The sequence below is a fragment of the Petaurus breviceps genome, unplaced genomic scaffold (genome assembly GCF_028583685.1).
Source record: "Petaurus breviceps papuanus isolate PSGF00001 unplaced genomic scaffold, PetGlider_PUasm1.0 90895, whole genome shotgun sequence".
NCBI lineage: Eukaryota > Metazoa > Chordata > Mammalia > Diprotodontia > Petauridae > Petaurus > Petaurus breviceps.
The window spans coordinates 31,440,069-31,459,076 of NW_027187372.1; the positions used below are offsets into that span (position 1 = coordinate 31,440,069).

The following is a 19,008-nucleotide window of genomic DNA, read 5'->3' on the forward strand; positions in this document are numbered from 1 at the left end:
ATTCCAAAATCTGAAATCAGTTTGATTTAAGCAATCGGATGACTCAAGTGGGAAAAGGGCCATCACGTGTCTGCTGGAGATGGCAGGAGTGCAGAGGCCTTCCCAAAGCCCCCCAGTAACCAGGATCATAAGTAAGTTGGGCCAATCCCAAACTCAGCCAAGGAGATGTGCTGGGGACAAAGAGCCATCCTCAGCTGACATGGTAAAGCCAACGGAGTCTGAAAAAACATTGCAGGACTCATGACACTAACAGGAAGACTTGATTTAAAATAGATCAGTAAGCTGAGGGGCTGGGTCACACAGTCCGTTTCCTTATACACTTTCACTTCCCTAAATTTGATTATTGCTATTCTTTTGTGTGTATTTATGTTTTATTTTGCTCCTTGTGACTATAGCAACACAAAAAAAGCACACCAACACATCATTTCTAGAGGATTCATCCACATTATTGAAAAAGGTTAAGATTCATTTAAAAAAAAATAACACATAACTGAGGAAATACAAATAAATAGAAAACTTCTCTTCAAGACATAAAGACCCCAGGACAGCAATCCATTCACCCACCCATTAGAAAAGGGGCCAAACATTGACTGGGGTGGGGACCTGGGGAAAGAATGAGGAGGCCCAGTAGCCTTCCTCATTTGAGGTTCAAAGATCTAGGAGCCTGGGCCCCCACTGAGATGAACATTCTATTTGTGCAGCAGCAAAGGGCCCTTTTCAAGTCCTGTGGATTTATAGCAGCTTCTCTCAATGGTTCAGAGGGAAAAGCCTGATATGGGTCAGGGCCCACGCTTAGGCAGCAGGGGAAAGGGGGAAGAGATGAGTAGTTCTCCTCATGAACTACTGGGTGAACCCTCCCCTGCGCCCAGGAAGGTACCAGAGACACCAATGCCATGACACTGTAGAAGTCACAAAGGCACATCAATGCGTGTGTGCCTTATTTCAATTTTGGAGCTTAGGTTTGAGAAAGAATTCATTTCTTCTGAAGACTCGCCTTTGGATGTCTTCTAAGCCTACTGAACACCTCTCCTCACACAGGAGTGACAGGGTATTCCGATGGAGGTGGATCCAGTTATATAATCAGTCCTCACTTGGCATATCAGGAGTTGGCCCCGTGTAGATTGTCCATTCAGATGCCTTTGGCCACCTGTCTTCCCGTTTCTTTTCCACTGGGGGTGACTTAAGACATATGGTTTAAAGGGGAGATCTCTAACTCTCACCTCACTTACTCCCTTTCCCTCCTCAGGGCATAAGCCCCCATGATGGCGAGCTCAGTCTGCAAGGCAGTCTCTTCTGAGATGGAGGTATGGTGAAATGTTTGAGTCTTTCATTCACAGACACAAGGGATGGGGTGGAATTGCTGCTTTCCCACTCTCAGCTGAGTTTCATACCCACAGCCAATGCCTGCCGGTACACTTCAGTTACCTCCTGGCAGTCTGTCAGGGAGAAGCAACTGTCGGCAAGGGGATCCTGCCTCCATCGCCTGAGCCTCGAGCCAGAGCCCTGGGGTGCTGGCTCTTCTAGGCCCATAAGGTCGTCCACTGACACACAGCCACGCAGAGTTCGCTTCGGGTTAGGTAAGCATTCTGGTAAGTCGAGCTGGTCAAAGGACTCTGTGGACAAGATGCTGTCCTCGCTCACAGCACCTGAGGGGCGAGTGACCCTTGTGGAAGAGAGGGCCGGGGCCAGCTCATCCAGAGAACCAAACACCGCGAGTTCCTGAGAGGCCCCTGAGAACTTGCCATTATGTTTGAGGATGCCTTTGCGATGGAGGGGAAGCTGCGGGGGCCTCGAAGGTTCCCTGACACTGGGGTAGCTGTTCACAAACACGTCCCCTGCATCCAAAAGGTCCCCTGAATCACTCGGTTCAGGGGAAGAGTAATACCCTGATTCCCTCTGCCGCGGTTTCTTAAGAATGCCCTTCTTGGGCACCGCTGGGGCAGTGTGCCTGGGGCTGATGGGGGCCACGGTGGGCTCTGATGTCGGATCCCCTGAGTTCTCCCTCTGCCCCTCTGTGGGAGATACCCCCTTCTTCTTGAGGATACCCTTGGGCAGAATGCCTTTGCCTGAGCCAGGGGCTGCCTCTGCAGCTCCACCCCCCTGGACAGACTGAGCCATGTCGTTCTCCTTTCGGGACTTCTTAAGCGAGTGCTGGCGCTCCAGCCCAGCTCCACCCGTCGCATGTTGCTTAAAGAAACTGCACACCTTGGCACCATTTTCCAGGAGGGGCCGTGAGGAGCGGCGGAGCCATTCAGCCACCGTGGCCCGAGGGCACTCTCCTCCTGAAGCCCTGCTTTCCTGAAGAGCCTCCTGCTCTCCGATTGGCATAGCATAGCCCCAGTTGACCCACCAATGGCTGGCCACATCCTCCAGGGTTGCCCTACGGGTGGGGTTCACCATCAGCAGCCATCGGATCAGTCCACAAGCATCTGGAAAGCAGAAAGGAAAGCAATGGGATCAATGGAGCGTCCCAAGAAAAAGTGCCAGACTTCCCCTGATGGCCTCCCCCCTACCTCCTGTCACCCCGCTCAGATTAATATTATCCCTCCTTGGGGCAACTAGGTGGACTATCCAAGAGCACCAGCTCTCAAGTCAGGAGTAATTGAGTTTAAATCTGGCCTCTGACACTTAACTAGCCGTGTGACCCTGGGCAAGTCACTTATTCTGATTGCCTAAATACATATAAATACTAAATTTAGTATTGCCTCAGTATGTGTGTGTATATATGCACACACTATCCCTGCTCCTAGTTATTTATTATCTCCCCTATTAAAATGTGAGTTCCTTGAGAGAACAGACCATCCCCAGAGTTTTACCACACAGAGCCTACCAGACAGTAAACACCTAATAAATGCTCATCAATTGCCTGACTGACTGCACTTTTTCATTCTCTCCTTTCTCTGTCCCTGCCATTCTTTACTCATTCCTTTTCCACTAGGCCAGTTCCCATTCAAACTTCCCCTTTTCCAGGAAGCTGCCTTGGACCAAGTCCTCCATCCCACACGTTCCATATCTGGACCCCTCAGCATGCAGGTGGCTCCAGTGTATACTGTCACCTTAGCCCTTGGTCACTGTTGATTTGCTAGTCCTGCTTCCTTTGTATGTCTTCCTTATGCTCAGGTTCTCAAGGACCATTGTCATCTATGATATCCTTGATAGCCCTTTCCCCACCCTCTACCCCCTTAGTGCCCAGGGCAGCACCTTGCACAAAGAGGTGGTCATTAGGTCCTGTTGCTGACTGTCTGACACATTCCTTTTCTCCATGGAGGAGAAAGTGGAACGCATTATGAGATACAAAAATGATTTCTCAAGAAGAAAATCATAAGCCTTTTTTTGGACTCTCCTCCAACTGAAGGGGACCTAAATTTTTTTTTTAATGAAGAATCTGAGCAAGTTATTAGAAGGAATTTTCCCAATTATAGGAAAACATTGTCCCAAGGAAGGAGAGTGACCCATAATCCACTTTCTTTGGAGATATTTCCATTTTCTGGGATAAATTTGGAGGAAGGGAGAGATAAGATATCTGAAATAGAGTGACATCTGAAACCTCTATGAATTTACAGTCATTCTGAGCTGCTCTTTTGTCCTTCTCTCTATTTTACTAAGGGAGATAGAGAGAGGAAGGTGCTTTACCAGGAAAATCCTGTGAACCAGTACATCTCCTGTTACTTACCAGAAGGCTTGATGGGTTCCCGGTATTCCCCATTGCTGATCTGTTTCACGAGACTCTTATAATCCTGTCCATCAAAAGGCATCATGCCATGTACCAGGATATAGAGGAGAACACCCAGAGACCAGCTGTCCACCTGACACAGAGAGAGGGGCATTGGCGACAGGGAACACTCACTTCCTGGGCAGACCTGCCAGCCTCCCTACCCCACAACCATGGAACCAAGGAAAAGAAATAAATGCCCTTGGGCATATTGGATTTTGAGGGCCAATGGTAGACACCCTTCCTTCCCTTGCCATGGTAGAAAGAGGAGGACGAAGGAGCAGGAAGGACTGAGGTTATACACAAGATAGTCCTACCTGGCTCTAAGAAATGGCCAGTTTTAACATGGCATGGGCAATGCCCAGGTGCCCTAAATGTCATCTGAAGCATGGAAATTGGAAGAACACAAACATAATCCAACCTCCTCATTTCATAGCTGTGGAAAATGAGCCCCACAGAATTTGTTGCCTGCGTAAGGTCACACAGCAGATTTGAGGTGGAGTCCTCACACTCTTACTCCAGTTCAGTATCTGGTCCCCCTTCTAACACCCCGTAAATGTCACCTGTACTTCTGGACCAGGCTAAGGACTCGTGTTTGTCCCTGGGTCTCACCAAGCTAGATTACAGGCTCCAGGAAGGCAAAGGAGTCCCAAGGGAGACCAGTGGATTAGGGTGAGTAGATCCAACTCACCTCTGGGCCCATGTAGGGCTTCCCATTGACGATCTCTGGTGAAGCATAGAGGGGGCTCCCACAGAAGGTCTGCAGGAGCTTGTCTCGGTGATAGAGGTTGGAGAGGCCAAAGTCTGCAATCTAAGGTGCCAGACAAGAGGGGGGTAGTTACGCGAAAGCTCAGGCTGGAGAAAGCTTTGCCATCCTACCCCTTTCCAGCAGGCCCTGCTCACTTTCCCTGTCCACTCTACACTGGGAACATTCAACACAAGGCATAGACCTGGTCCTTTGATCCTTTGTGCTCATAGTCTCAAAAAGACAGCTAAAAGTCGCTATCAGCCAAGAACATCCTCACCAAGGGGGTGCTTGGGGAGGGGAGCATGTTAGGGTTCCCTCCTCATCTGTCAAGTGAGGGGTTGGACCAGATGACCTAAGGCCCCCCCGCTTTTTTTAGCTCTAAACCTATGATCTTATGATCCCTCCCCTGCTTTATGAAGCCTTTGGCGACTTTTATAGCCCTCAATGATCCTTAAGCATCTGAGTCCACAATATATGTATTGGGGCTTGGGGATGGGATGAGGGGGATGGAGTCTGGGGCTTGTACCATTCTCCAAATGTTCCAGTGTTGGTCTTACTGAGGGAGGGAAGGGGCCTCCTATTCCCTGGCCCTCTGTCTTTCTTAGCACAGTGCTGGACACACAACAAGATATGTCTGATGACTAAAGGAGGATCTGGGAGAGTGAACATGAGGGAAAAGCATGGAAGGAATACTGTTTACATTTAAATCCAAAGGCCTTGACCTTAAGAGAGCCCGGGTTACTGATTAGCCCTACAAGTATATGCTGTCTATCTTTCCAGTAAATCACTCATTTCTCTCTATACTGCCGGAGCTGCAGAGGGGTGTGGTGGGATGGTGTGTGTGCAGTTAAAGAGTTATGGGCAGTAGGCATCTGGTCGACAAACAACCTGAACCTCTGTACTAACAAGACTTGGGGTGGGGGCCTCTAAAAGGACAGGACCCCCAGGAATAGTAGCATAACAACTCACACGTATATAGTGCTGTTTTCATTATTTCTTCATTCTATATTCCTCACGGCAACCCCTATCCCCTATTTTACAAATTAGGAAACTGAGGCTCAAAAAGTCGTGACTTGCCTTGGATCTTCTGTCTAGTAAGTATCTGAGACGAGACTGGAACCCAGGTCTTTCTGACTAAATCCAGCATTCTAACCACTAACTACCTTGCCATTCAGTGTTATCTGGAGTCTAGGGACCCCAAGGACAGTTCAGACTAAGGTGGTAAAGTTGAAACCTTCATGACCATCCCCAGCTGGCACCTCAGCCTCTGGTAGATGTCCTATCCAAGTTACCCTGGTGTTAGTTTCAGTTAGAGGTTGTTGATGAAACTCCAGACTAGAAGGTTTATGGCTTAATTGGTCCCTTATCAAGGTAGTCAGGTCGTTAAGCACAGATGGGAAGGTTCAAGCCTATTCCAGAAAACTGTTTTCCTGGCGCCGATTGTCTCTGGCCAGCTGCAAGGAAAGCCCCACCTGCTCTGGGAATCCACAGGCAAAAAACATCTAAGGGCAAGGACCCAGAGCTACCCCTAGGAAGCACATTTCATATTCGGGGTTGGGTCAGACCTCTTCCTCTTACATGGTACCCAAAAGCATGCCTACAAAGATGCTCGTCCCCTGCTCCGAAGCCTTCTTGCAACATCCTGGCTAAAAGGCCTGAGTTAAACACACTTAGCTAAACCCACCTCCTGACACAGAGGTCCATAGACTTGAGATGCAAAGTGAGACATACATTTATTGCTATGGCCAATGTGGAATGTATTTTGTTTTGTTTTGCTTTGCTTTTCATTTTTACTTTGAATTTGGGAGGAAGGGAAAGTAAATGCTTGTTAATTAAACAAAAATATTTTTTAAAAATTTTTTAAAGGATACTTTGCTAAATCTGAGATAAGAGGGTAGTATTCTAAGGTCATACGATCATAAGTCTAGGGCTGGAAGCATCCTCAGGCATCCTCTAGTGACCAATCCCTTCATTTTACAGATGAAGATATGGAGGTCCACGGGAGTAAATTTGCCCAAGGTCACACAGATAGTAAATGTCAGAGGTGACATTTGAACAAACCCTAGTTACTTAGACTCTCGAATTGGTTTGCTTTCCATTGCACCATGTCACTTGTTTTCATCATCTTCTAAGTCAACAGACATACAGATGAGGACTTATAATGGCAAAAAATTCCTTCCAACTTCAAATGAGCCACTTATCACTGATTGGGAGGCCAGTAAGCAGAAGCAAGATAGCAAGAAACTATGGGTAATCAGTATGCCCTGGATGACTTCTGGGAAGTGGTATAGAATATAGGCCCCTATTATATGCATCAGACAGAAAGGATAAAGTCCTCAGGCTGTGAGCAAAAGGCCAAACTGCTTTGATTTCTGTGCTGCATGTGGAAAGCTTTGCTCAGCTACCCCTAGTCCCCTGCCCTAAGGACTCAGCAGGCTTAGGGTTGGGGGAGGCCTCAGAAATGAAAACCAGGGCTCACCTTGATGTTGTCATTAGCATCCAGGAGGATATTCTCCAGTTTGAGATCCCTGTGGACAATCCCATTCTAAAAAGGGAGAAAAGATAAGAATCTGTCAAGCAGGAGGGCACACTGACCAGGGAAAGGAGTAACTAAGGTCAGTTGATAGAAGGCAGAAATTGGGGAATCCCTAAAATGAAGGGAGTCATAGGTTAAACACTGGAAATTCGGTATAATGTAAAGAGTTCTGCTTTTGGAGTCAAAAAACCTAAGTCTGCCACCTACTAGCTGGGCAAATCAATTTATCTCTCTGGTCACTTCTGAAAAAAGGGGATGATATGCACAAAAATGTTTTTACAGTGGTTATTTTTATAGGGGAAAACTAGAAACTAAAGGGGTTCCCATCAAGATGGGAAATGACTGAACATATTTAAGGTACACTGATGTAATGGAAAATTGTTGTGCTATAAGAAATGAGAGGAATGGTTTCACAGAAAACTAGAAAGATTTATATTAAGATGGATGCAGTATGAAGTGAGTAGAGCCAGAACAATTTATCCAATAACAACAATATCATACAGAAAAACTTTGAAAGACCTAAGGACTCTGATCAATGTAATGATCAATTTCAATTCCAGAGGACCAATATTAAAACATACCACCCATCTCTAGGTTCACGATGGACTCAAAACGTGAAATGAGACATTCATTTCAAGACATGGCCAGGTTAAAGAATTTACTTTCTTTATAACAAATATACATGTGTTATGAGGATTTTTTTTCTTTTAATGGATGGGGAAGTAGGGTGTGTGTGTGTGTGTGTGTATGTGTGTCTAGGAATAAAGTTCTCCCTTCTACAAATAATAGAAGGAATCACCCACAAGGACAGTTTTGAAAGTTACGTGTGAAATTTACTATATATATATATATATATATTTTTTTTTTTAAAAGCAAACACTATGTAATAGGTTTCATGTATAATTCTCTCCTCCCATTCTACAATGTACACAGAAATGCTTTTTTCCAAGGTCCATTCCAGTACTAAAATTTTCTATCCTTCTATGCCTCTTTGAAAGCAGTGGATCCTAGAATGGGAGTTGTCTTTACTCTTGCCTGTGCCTTTCTATGTGACCCTGGACACATCAATTTCCTTGGACTGACACCACAGAGAAGCCTTCTGACTCCTTTCTAGGCATGTGGAGGGTGACTACATGAGCTCTTGGGGAGGAGTGGGGGATACATGGGGGAAGGGGAAGGAAGGGAGGGCAGGTGTAGGTTAGGGAGAGGATGTCTTACTTTATGACAGTAGTACACAGCTGAGACAATCTGTCGGAAGAAATGCCGGGCTTCTTGCTCACTGAGACGCTGCCGTTCACTAATGTAATCATACAAGTCTCCTCGGCTGGCATACTCCATGACGATGACAATCTTGTTGCTGTTTTCAAACACTAGCAGAGAGAGCAGAAGAACAGTTAGATTTAGGGGCATCCTAGTTGGGGCCACAGTAGGCAGGGCATAGGGCTGGAAGAAGGCTAGCATGCATGCAGGAAGCTAGGGTTATAGGGCATTGTGTTCAGGGGCTCAGGCCCTCCAGCCTAAATATAAGCAGGATGGGACTTCTTGCTTTCAGGGGGAACTGACCCACCTAGTGAGAACTTATTATGTGATCATAGATTTAGAGTCCAAACTCCTTAATTTATAGCTGAGCAAACTGAACTCTGGTCTTTCTCACTCCAAATCTAGCACTCTACTCACAGTATAACCCAGATACCTCAAAATTATGGGAAGATGTAAGGTATGGGGATAATGAGTCCCAAATCTCCTAGCAACAACAGGCTAGGTTAAATCCTCAGTTGTGAAACTCAAGGCTACTAGCCTGCCAATTTGTAATGGGGTGAGGGGTGGGTGGGTGGAGTATCTTTTCAATTAAATTCAACAAACATCTATTAAGTGCCCAGAGCAGGGGTGGGGAACCTTGAGCCTCAAGGCCACATGTGGCCCTCTAGGTCCTCAGGTGTAGCCCTTTGATCATGGAATCCAAACTTCACCAAACAAATCCCCTTAATAAAAGGATTTGTTTGGTGAAGTTTGTATTTAGCCAAAGGGTTGCACTAGAGGACCTAGGCCTTGAGCCCTGTAGGTTCCCTCCCAGAGAGCTCTGTGCCAGGAGATATAAGCAAAATTTGCATAAGACATGCTCCTTGCCCTAATATATAGTAATGTATAAATGTGGAGAGGCATAAAACAGGACTGTGAGGGGTCTGGTATTATCATCTACAACAGAAACTCCTCAAAGGCTGTCTCTCTACTGCTTCAGAAGGCAGGGAGGGACCTCTTGAGGACCCTTCCTGGTGCCTCTGACTCGGTGCTTCTTCAAAAGGGTGTAGCATGGGAGGCCCATGCCCTAGCCCCAAGGAACTACCTAAACTACCTACTTGTCATTCCTGAAAAACTAGGGCAAAGCCTGATTTATTAAGCTGGTCACAAGCCCCTTAGCCAGCAGGATGGGCACATGTGTCTGAGCCCTGCTCGTTACCTAAGTGTTAATTAATTCCAATAAATTTAGCTTGCTTGGCCAGTTCCAAAGATCCCCTCTATAACTTGTCTCAACCTCCTGTCCAGATCCAAAGAAGAAAGCTGAGTAGAGGTGCCTCTCAAGATCAGAAGACTAGAACCCAAGTATCATGCCTGGGCTAGAGTTCCCCAGAACACAATGAAGTACGTAGCTGGGGCCTTGTGGCGAAAACTATACTGTTTGCATTTTTTTTTAGGGGTGGGGAAGGGAAAGAATTAAGCAGCTGCTTATGGCTCAAGTCCCTAGATACTATGCCCAATGGCTCAACCTCCTGGGGAAGCTGTCCCATCCCAGCCTTTGGCACCTCTCTGCCTACAGGAGAGGACAGAATGTATCCTGTCTCAGAAAAGAGCTCGTCAGGGCATATCCAAGAGAAGAAGCATGGTCATTTTACTACCCTCCCCTACCCCAGAGGCCCACAGCAGGATCAGGAAGGGGGCTTGACCTTTCATAGCCTTTACTTGGGGAGAGGTGGTAGTAAAGATGGTCTTTGAATCCATGATCATGTATGAATGTACCTTGTGTGAGTAGGCATGAGAAAGTCCCTACAGGGGTTGGTTCCCCCTGAAAGCAAGGCCATATACTTTGAGACTCAGGTCATGGACACACTCTAGATGTGAGTGTGAAAGAAAATTCACATACATGTACATACACACCCACACAGTCCAATCACCAAACCAAACTTGACTTAGCCAATATACTGTTACCTTCCTGCCCTCCCTTGGGGAAATAAACTGAGATACGATCAGTCTTTTCTGCCATTTGCCCAGGCTTCCTGCATGATTGGCTGGGGTGGAAGGGCCAGGCCTGGGCTAGCTGCTCTTGCCTTCTAAGCCTTCCCAGGGAACCAGAAACTGTCTGAGAGGGAGTGGTTTGGGATGCTTCCCTGCCTGCTCCCTGTCATTAAATGAGGATAAAGAGAAAAGTCTCTGGGTCTTAGCTCCCTTCTCTCCTCCCCTTTCCAAGTAGTATTAAGACCACAATACAGACAGGTGCATGTGGGTGTCTGCCCTCTCCCCCACCTCCCCCAATTGTTTGGAACACAGGACAGAAGGTGGCTGGAATGACTGACGTCAAGGGGAGAGGAGGCCAGACTGAAGAGAAAAGAACACAGCAAAGCAGGTGGTGAGCCAGCCCTCGGGGCAGGAGTGACTCAGGCTTCAGGTCCAGGGGAAATGAGACACTTCAGCTCTATGCATGTGTGTCTGTGCATGTACCTTTGGGGAGAGGGGCAGTGGTAACCAGGGGAGTCTGAATTCATGATCATGTATGAATGAAACTTGTGTGCAGGCATGGGAAGGGGGCATGAACATTGGCCTTGGAAACTGAACCAGAAGGTCTGAACCCCAGGTCTGTTTAATAGCCAAGTGACCTGGACAAGTCTCTGAGACTGACTCTTTTCATCTGTAAAATGGTGATAATAAAGTGAGTTCCAACTTCTGGGTCACCCTGGCTTACCCCACCCAGCCCAGCTCTCACAGAACTGTTGTAAAGGTCAAACTAGATAATGCTTGGAAAATGTTACCTAAATATGGACTGCAATTGGATTGATGAGTGCCTGTGTTTATTTAAACTTTAAAACCTTCTATACATGTGAGTTATCATACCATATCATGATAGAAGCAACATAGAGCACTTTGAACTTGGAATCAGGTAGGTAGACCTTTGAATTCTTCCTCAGAATTACTAGCTGTGTGACCCTGGGCTAGTCACTTAATGGCTGTTTGCCTCAGTTTCCTCAACTGCAAAATGGGAATCATAAAATATCTACCTCCCAGGGTTTCTTTTTTTTGCTTTTTTTGGAGGGGGGAAGGTAGGGCAATTGCGGTTAAGTGACTTGCCCAAGGTCACACAGCTAGTTTTTGTGTTAAGTATCTGAGCCCGAATTTGAACTCAGGTCCTCCTGACTCCAGGGCTGGTACTCTATTTACTGTACCACCTAGCCTCCCCTAGGGTTTTTTCTTTTTCTTTTGGAGGGGCAATTGGGGTTAAGTGACTTGCCCAAGGTTACACTGCTAGTTTTTTTGTGTTAAGTGTCTGAGGTGGCATTTGAACTCAAGCCCTCCTGACTCCAAGGCTGGTGCTCTATTCACTGCTCCACCTAGCTGCCCCCCCCCTAGCGTTTTTTCAATGAAGTTTAACTGAGATGTTATTTGTAAAGCACTTAGCACAGTGCCTGGAACATAGTAGGTGCTTAATAAAAGCTTATTCCCTTTCCCCATGTCAGGTTGGGCTGAGTAATAACCTGTTATTTCATTTCTCTTCCCTGGGCACTGGGAAGAGTCTCTTGGGGCTGAGGACAGCCTCCGGATGATGCCCTCCCCCCTCTCTCCTCCCCCTCCTTGGGCCCCTAGCCACCCCCCCCCTTCCTCTCTCCTACCTTCATGGATGGTGATGATGTGTGGGTGGTTGAGCGATGACATGATCTCAATCTCCCTGCGGATGTGCAGCAGGTCCTGCTCATCTCTGATTTTATCTTTCCGGATGGACTTGATGGCCACCTGGGAGAAGAAGGGGGGGAATTACTGGGTTGGGAGGTGACTAGGTTCATCATTTTCATTTTCCTGAAGTCTCTTTCCCTATTGATATCATGTCACTGAAACAATGTGGCACCGTGAGATTGAATGATCCTAAGATTCACTGAAATCCTGGCTCTGCTATTTGTTGTCTGTGTAACCTCAGGAGGTCCCTTCATCTCTATGAGATTAGAGGCAGCTTTGGGTAGGGGACAGAACACAGAACCCAGGAGGATCTGGATTCTAATGCTGGCTCAGATATGTAATAGCTGGATTACCCTGGACAAGTCACTTAATTGTTCTATGCCTTAGTTTCCTCATCTGCAAAATGGGGGGGGTGTCACTTCCAGTTCAAAATCTATGATGGGGTGCATTAGACGACCTCTAAAAAGCCCTTTCAGCTCTGTCTTCTGAGATCAGAAAAGGGGGGGAAAGAGAACAATGAGACAGGATGAGACCTTCTGGCTAGGGAGGGCTGTTAGTCATCAGAACTTTGGCAGACAGAGAATCTCACCTGCTTTGGTGATTTTTCATCCTCACCTCCCTGAGGCCAGTTGGGTGTGGTCTAGCCCAACAGACCGGCAGGAACCCTGAAGGACTTCAGGGACCCTTAACTTTTTTTGGATTCATGGATCCCCTTTGGCAGCTGAGTGAAATCCATGGACCCCTTTTCAGAATCAGGCTTTTAAAATGTGTGAAATCAAATATACAGGACCATAAAGGAAACCAGTTCTACTGAAATAGTTATCAAAATACTAAAAAAGCACATTTAAGGCACCCAGGCCAAGACCTCCTCCTGTCCTAGGGGCAGTCTTTGCCTTTGTTAGATGCAGACAGATGGTACGGTGGATATAGCAGTGGACCTGAAGTCCAGAGGCTGTGAATTTTAAATATGGCCCCATATTTACAGGTAGTTGTAAACTCTGGGTAAGACACCAAACTTCTGTTTGCCTCAGTTTCTTTATCTGTCAAATGGGGCTAAAATAGTATCTACCTCACAAGGTTACTGTGAAGATTAATAACATTTGTAAAGTGCTTGAGTACAGTACTTGGCATAGTAAACACTATTGCTGTTAGAAGAGCTGGGAAAATCTGGGACATTAACAATATCAGAACAACTCTTGGTGGACGCCAATGACTTTGTGCAAGAGTCAGAATGCTTCAGAGGAGGACAGATCACCTTTGCCCTTCTCCTGGGGTGGGGGCTTGAGTGGGCATCACTGTTCTGGACCTAGGTTTCCTCACCTATAAAGACAGGGAAGCACCATAGAGCTCTCTGGCTCTGAGGGGCAGAAGGAGAAATGGGAAAAAAAAAAAACCCCAAAACCTGATTGACAGGAGCCCTCAAGGACATACTTTCTCTGCAGGAGTCTTCATACTTTATGAGCTCAGAGAGGCAGCTGCTACCTTAGAAATGACAATGGAGCAGCAGGACTAGGGGGAGGTAGGAGAGAGACCTAGTCAGTGTTCAAGGAACAAAGTCAGAGACTTGGGATTGTTATGGGAAAGTTGGCCACTAGGACTGGTTATATGTGGTTGGGGTGGGGGTGGAAATCAACCTGCTCCCAATAACCTCTTGTCTGCTGAGGGCTGGAACAGTAAACATAAGATTTCTTCCTGCGCCCAGCCTGACAGACAAGTTTTTAGAAACCTGAACACAGGCAGAGGTGAATAGTTTCTGATTTAATACTCCAGAAGGCTTCACTCCAGAGGGGCTTTGAATATTTGTCCTCCAACCCCCATCAGCCAAAGGGGGGCAGAGAAAAGGAAAGCATCCCAGGAGAGGAGGGGCCTCTAATCCACCCTTTCAAATAGGTCCCAAAGGCAGACAATGCGCTCCCTGGCTCAGAGGGACAGCCAACTCTGCTGGGACCAAGTTCCCCCATCGGACAAGAATGCGGAACAGCCATAATCCCGTAAGAGGAGCTGGTTCACAAAGCCAAGAGCCTGGTCACCCCAGCAACAGGCCAGGGGGATGGCCTGGCCTCCGCCCCCATCCCTCTCTCTGAAGACCCGGGAGGAGGGGCCCAACCTAGTCCCAGTGAATGGGAAGAGGGGAAAGCCCCATTAGGAGCAGGGTATCCAGGACAATGGACAAGGCAGGAGAGGGAGGTCAGTCACCCCAGAGGCCTCCTTCCCAAAGATTCAGAATGAATGAGACCACATAAATGAGACAGGCAGCTCTAGGATGAGATGGGACAGCAGTTTCTGTTCTTGCCTTGTCCGTCCGTCCCCCCCCCATCCCCCAGTATTTCTTTGGTAATCAATACATAGAACAGAAAATTCCCTGGGTGGGAAGTAAGGAGATCTGGTTTCATATCATTTGTTAATGCCAACTCACTGTGTGACTTTGGAGAAGTCACTTAAATTTATTCTCTACACCTTGACTTTCATTGAGGAATCTTATTCTGGGCCCTCCCTTCTCTGTTTCAGGAGAGGAGGTTTCAATAGACCCAAGATAAAAAAGCGCTTTGAGTTCTTCAAAAGAAAGGAGCTATAGAAAAAGGATTATTGTCATATAATAAAAAAAGTTGTAAAATAAAACACGCCCATAAATATAGATCAAACAACAAGTAATAATTGAATACTTATTAGAATGCCAAGCATAGATATAAAATATATATGTATTAGTCATATAAAGTAACACAGTCCAACAAGCTTGGATCCCTAAAACAAGTTGGGCCAGGCCTTGAAGTCAGCAGACCTGGGTGTGAATCCTATCTGTGTGCATAGAGAAGAGAATCTCCTTTGCTAGCTAGGACTACTTGCTTAGCATGGGCATACTTTCAAACATTTATTAAGCATTTTCTATGTTCAAAGAAGACACTTTTTGTTGAATTGAACCCAACTGGGTGATTGTGGGGAGTTCATTCTTTCTCTGTAAGCCTCAGTTTCCTCCTCTGTAAAATGGGGATGAGAATATTTACACTCCCTACCTCAAGGCTGTTATGAGAAGGGCTTTTTTATGAACACCAAAGGACTCTATAATTTTATAGATTGTTGTTATTATTATCATCATAAAATAAATTAGATTGCCAGCAAGTAGGAATGCCAATTAACAAGGAAATACTCTCCTGGCTTGCACCCCTACCCCTAGTAACAGGAAAGGAATGATGGATCAGAAAGACTAGCCAACCATTTACCCCCAAGGAGGTCAAGGGGAGAATCGAAAGGCCAATATAGACCAAATACTCATAGCAGCACTCTCAGTGGTAACAAAGGACTGGAAACAAAGTGATTGTCTGTCATTTGGGGAATAGCTGAAAAACCCATGGTACAGGAATGTAATATTATAACAGAATAGAGAAGAAATAGAAAAGAAAATGAAATATTAACAAAAATGCAGGAAGAACTGTATAAACTCAACCGAGGGAACTACAATGATGTAAATGAAAAAAGCTCTAAAACAAAGGCAAATTCTGGATAAATGAAAAATTAATGCTAGTTCAATGTATTAATCAATTTCTCTATTTTCTTCTTCCCCTTCTCTTTTTTTGGGGGCAGGGTGTATCTTTAAAATATTATTTGTTATATAGGATGGCTCTCTGAGAGGGGGAGAGATATGGGGGCAACTTGGGTGATTAAAAAAAAAAGATACCAATAAAAAAATCTTTTAAAAAATTAATTAATTTATTCATTTTTAGCTTACAACATTCAGTTCCACAATCCTAAAAAAATCTTTAAAAAAAAGTAATTATGGTCCCAGAGAACAGATGAGGAATTAGTAGCACTGAAGGTTGTATACGTCAAATGTTTTTGCTTAATTCTTTTCCATTGTCACATAGTAAAAGTTGATTTAGAAGGGTAGAAGTAGGAAATGATTGATAGGTGAAGACAAAAGCACAAATAAAACTTAAAAAAAAACAACATTTTCCTAAGCTTCATTTAATCCTCTAAACAACCCAGCATAGAATGTGACTATTTATTATTACTCCCATTTTTCAGATCAGGAAACCTGAGGCACAGAAGTAAAATGACAGTCCAGGGTAACATAGTTGGGTTAGTAAATCTCAGAGCTGGGCCGTGGAACTCTAGTCTTTTGACTCTAAGATCTAAGTGTTCTTTCGGCGCTACCAAGTTCTCTTCTTTTTCTTTAGCTTTCTGTCCCAACGGGACATCTCAGCTTAGTCGGGGTCCCCAGGGGGTGGGAGGGACTCTTCCCAACCTTGTTTTCCAGCCTAGAAACAGATTGTGTCATCACACAATGTTCCTCGCTGGTCCCCAAACAAGTGAGAAGATGAGAGCACTGGTTTCCTAGCAGGCTTTGCGAGATACCAACTTCTACTCTGGACTATCCCTCTGTTCCACTGTTGGTCAGTGAGAGAGGGCATTGGATCAGTGAGTCCCTGAAGGACACCCCAATAATCCCCCCTCTTACCAAGAGTTCTCGTAGGCACCTTCGTCCTAACTCCGTGAGGGTTTAGGACAACCGTGCATTGGAACAGAACAAGAGCTTCCCTTCTCACAGAGCAGCCCAGGTAAAAGCCAAAAAGGACAGGATGACCATTCTACCTTCCAACCCCACGAGCTTATGCAGAGGGAATAAAAGCAATCACAAGAGAAGAATGAACATCAATTCAAAGGCAGCCTCTGGTGGGAAAGAGAAAGCATCTCAGATTGAAACCAGGAAACCTGGAAAATTCTGGCTCTGAAACCAACAATGTAAGGGAGGGTAGGTGGGGCCAGAGTGCACAGAACGTTGAGCCTGGAATCCAGAAGACCTGTGTTCAAATCCAGCCTCAGACCCTTCCTTAGCTATGTGATCCTGGTCTGACTCATTTTCCTCATCTGTAAAATGGGGATAATAATGGTGCCTACCTCCCAGGGTTGTTGTAAGGATTAAATGAGATGTAATAATTGTATCACCTCTTAGGACTGGGTACCTAAAACAACAAACTAAATGGTTAGACAAAATGGTTTCTAAATTTCTTTATTTTCTAAAAAAAAAAAAAAAATCTCATGATCTCTCAGGACTCAGTTTCCTATTTGTAAAAATAAAAGGGGTTCACCTCCACAGGGGTGGAAGTTACAAGGAAATCTAGTTCAACTCAATATGAGAACTGCTTAAAAAGCTGTCAGAAATAGGGAGAAAAAACTACTTCTCTGTTAGTAGGGAGTTCCCCATCACTTTGGGTATTTGTGCAAAGGCTAGACAGGTCAGGGATGTAAAAGGTATTTATGCTTCCACATAAGTGAGTCTAAATGACTTCTAAGATTCTTCCAAACTTTCAAATTTGGTCCTGGCCTTTCTCAAAAAGCAGCAGCTCTAGGCAACTGTCATATCAGATTTTTCATAAGATTATGATATCATCTCTATTAATCAAGCATGCTTCTAATAATGGTTAACATTATAGAGCACTTTAAACTGTTCAAAGCATTTTACAAGTATTATCTCATTTTGTTCTCATAACAACCCTGGGAGGTGGGTGCTATTAATATCTCCATTTTGCAGATGAGGAAACTGAGGCAAAACCAGGTTACTCATAATTAGTGTCTGAGACTAGATTTGAACTCAGGTCTTTCTGACTCGAGGTCCAATTCTCTATCCACTCTTATCCCTCATTATCGCATTTCGATTTATTTCATCTGACGAGTAATATCCCTACTTCATGGGGCCTCAGTGTATCTCCATCAATCAACCAATGAGCATTTATTAAGTGCCTGCTGTGAAAAGTACTGGGGAATAATACAGTGGTTGGTAAGCCTGAATGCTGCTGTTCCCCTAAAATTTTTTTGTTCATGGTTAGGAAGCCAGGCGGATCTAAACTAGACCAAATAAAGGGGTGGTATTGATAGTAGTACGGAAGAGAATTAGCCAGAATAGTTCAGTCCTAGAGAAAATATTTTAATCCAAGATCTACTACAGTGACTTCATGTCTGAGCCTCAGTTTCTACCTAAGGAGAATAAAGGGTCTGCCTACCTGATCCAAAGTCCCTTTCCAGATGTGCAGTCCTATCTTTCCAGCCAACCCCCCCTTCTTGTAGCTTCCTAACCATCCTATTCCCCCTGTTCCTGGCTACTACTTCTTTTTCTTCAAAGATGTCCTAAGGCTCAAAATGAAGGGAATGTTCGGCATCCAGTCTTGGGCCTCAGGCCTTCTCCCCACACACCTGTTCTTCTGCCAAGATGGATCCCTGGGCCCTGGTGTGAACAGCATCATCTTTCTAAAGGGCTCACAAGTGGGAAAGGCCTGGACTTTGGTTGTGAAGGCACAAGGAAGGAAGCCTGAGGGGGCTGGAGCTGCTGGGTTCTGGGACAAGGGGAGGCAGTTAGACCTGACTGCAGGGTGAGGGTGGTGTAGTAAGTAGCAGGGGATGGTACCTGGAGTAGTAGTAACTGTCCCCTACAACTGGAACAGGGGAGGCAGGACAAGGAGATGGTAGGAGATGACCCATTTAGATAAGTGGTCAGAGAGGGACAGAGAGGATAGGCTTGAACATAGGCACATTGAGTCTGCTGCTAGAAATTGGCTCTGAAGGAAGACAAACTTTCTTGACTGGCTGGCCTTCTTTGCCCCCATGGCAGGTCTCCCACCCCCAAGCTGCTCCACCCTTCTTGCCAAGCTGCCCGGGCAAGGAGCTTCACAACCCAGCCCTGTGTGTGGCTTGGCCAGGGCCCAAGGACAGGAGAGGCCTGCAGCCAGCAGCCTCCCTCTCTCTCCCCTGCTCCAAGGCGTAGAGGAGGAAGGCATAAAGAGGATGAGTACCAAGGGAGAAAGCTGACGAGAGGGTCTACGGATCCCTGCCTACCAAACTCTGGGTACAGTGTGGAAGGAGAGCTAAGTCCAGAGTTAGGCTTGTTTGCTTCATCCACACTCCTTGTGGACTACAGGAGACAAGAGCGCCTTTGGTCAAAGAATCACAGATCAAGACCTAGAGGGACCCCTCAGAGACTACCCAAAAGCAACTCCCTCTAGAGGGACCCCTCAGAAACTACCCACAAGCAGCTCCCCTAGAGGGACCCCTCAGAGACTACCCACAAGCAGCTCCCTCTAGAGG

At 45.9% G+C, this 19,008-nt stretch overlaps 1 protein-coding gene across 1 annotated transcript in view; it reads right to left on the reverse strand.

Annotated features, from left to right (window-relative positions):
* Positions 1–424: 424 nt before the first annotated feature.
* The window catches only part of NUAK2 (NUAK family kinase 2), a 22,464-nt gene continuing 3,880 nt past the window's right edge, over positions 425–19,008 (reverse strand). The window contains exons 2-7 of the mRNA XM_069074675.1: positions 11,874–11,994; positions 8,215–8,366; positions 6,940–7,005; positions 4,404–4,523; positions 3,674–3,806; positions 425–2,429 (exon numbers count right to left, since the gene is read on the reverse strand). Of these exons, the coding sequence (XP_068930776.1) occupies positions 1,375–2,429; positions 3,674–3,806; positions 4,404–4,523; positions 6,940–7,005; positions 8,215–8,366; positions 11,874–11,994 (1,647 nt within the window). The 3' untranslated portion in view covers positions 425–1,374. The remainder of the gene's footprint in view (positions 2,430–3,673; positions 3,807–4,403; positions 4,524–6,939; positions 7,006–8,214; positions 8,367–11,873; positions 11,995–19,008) is intronic.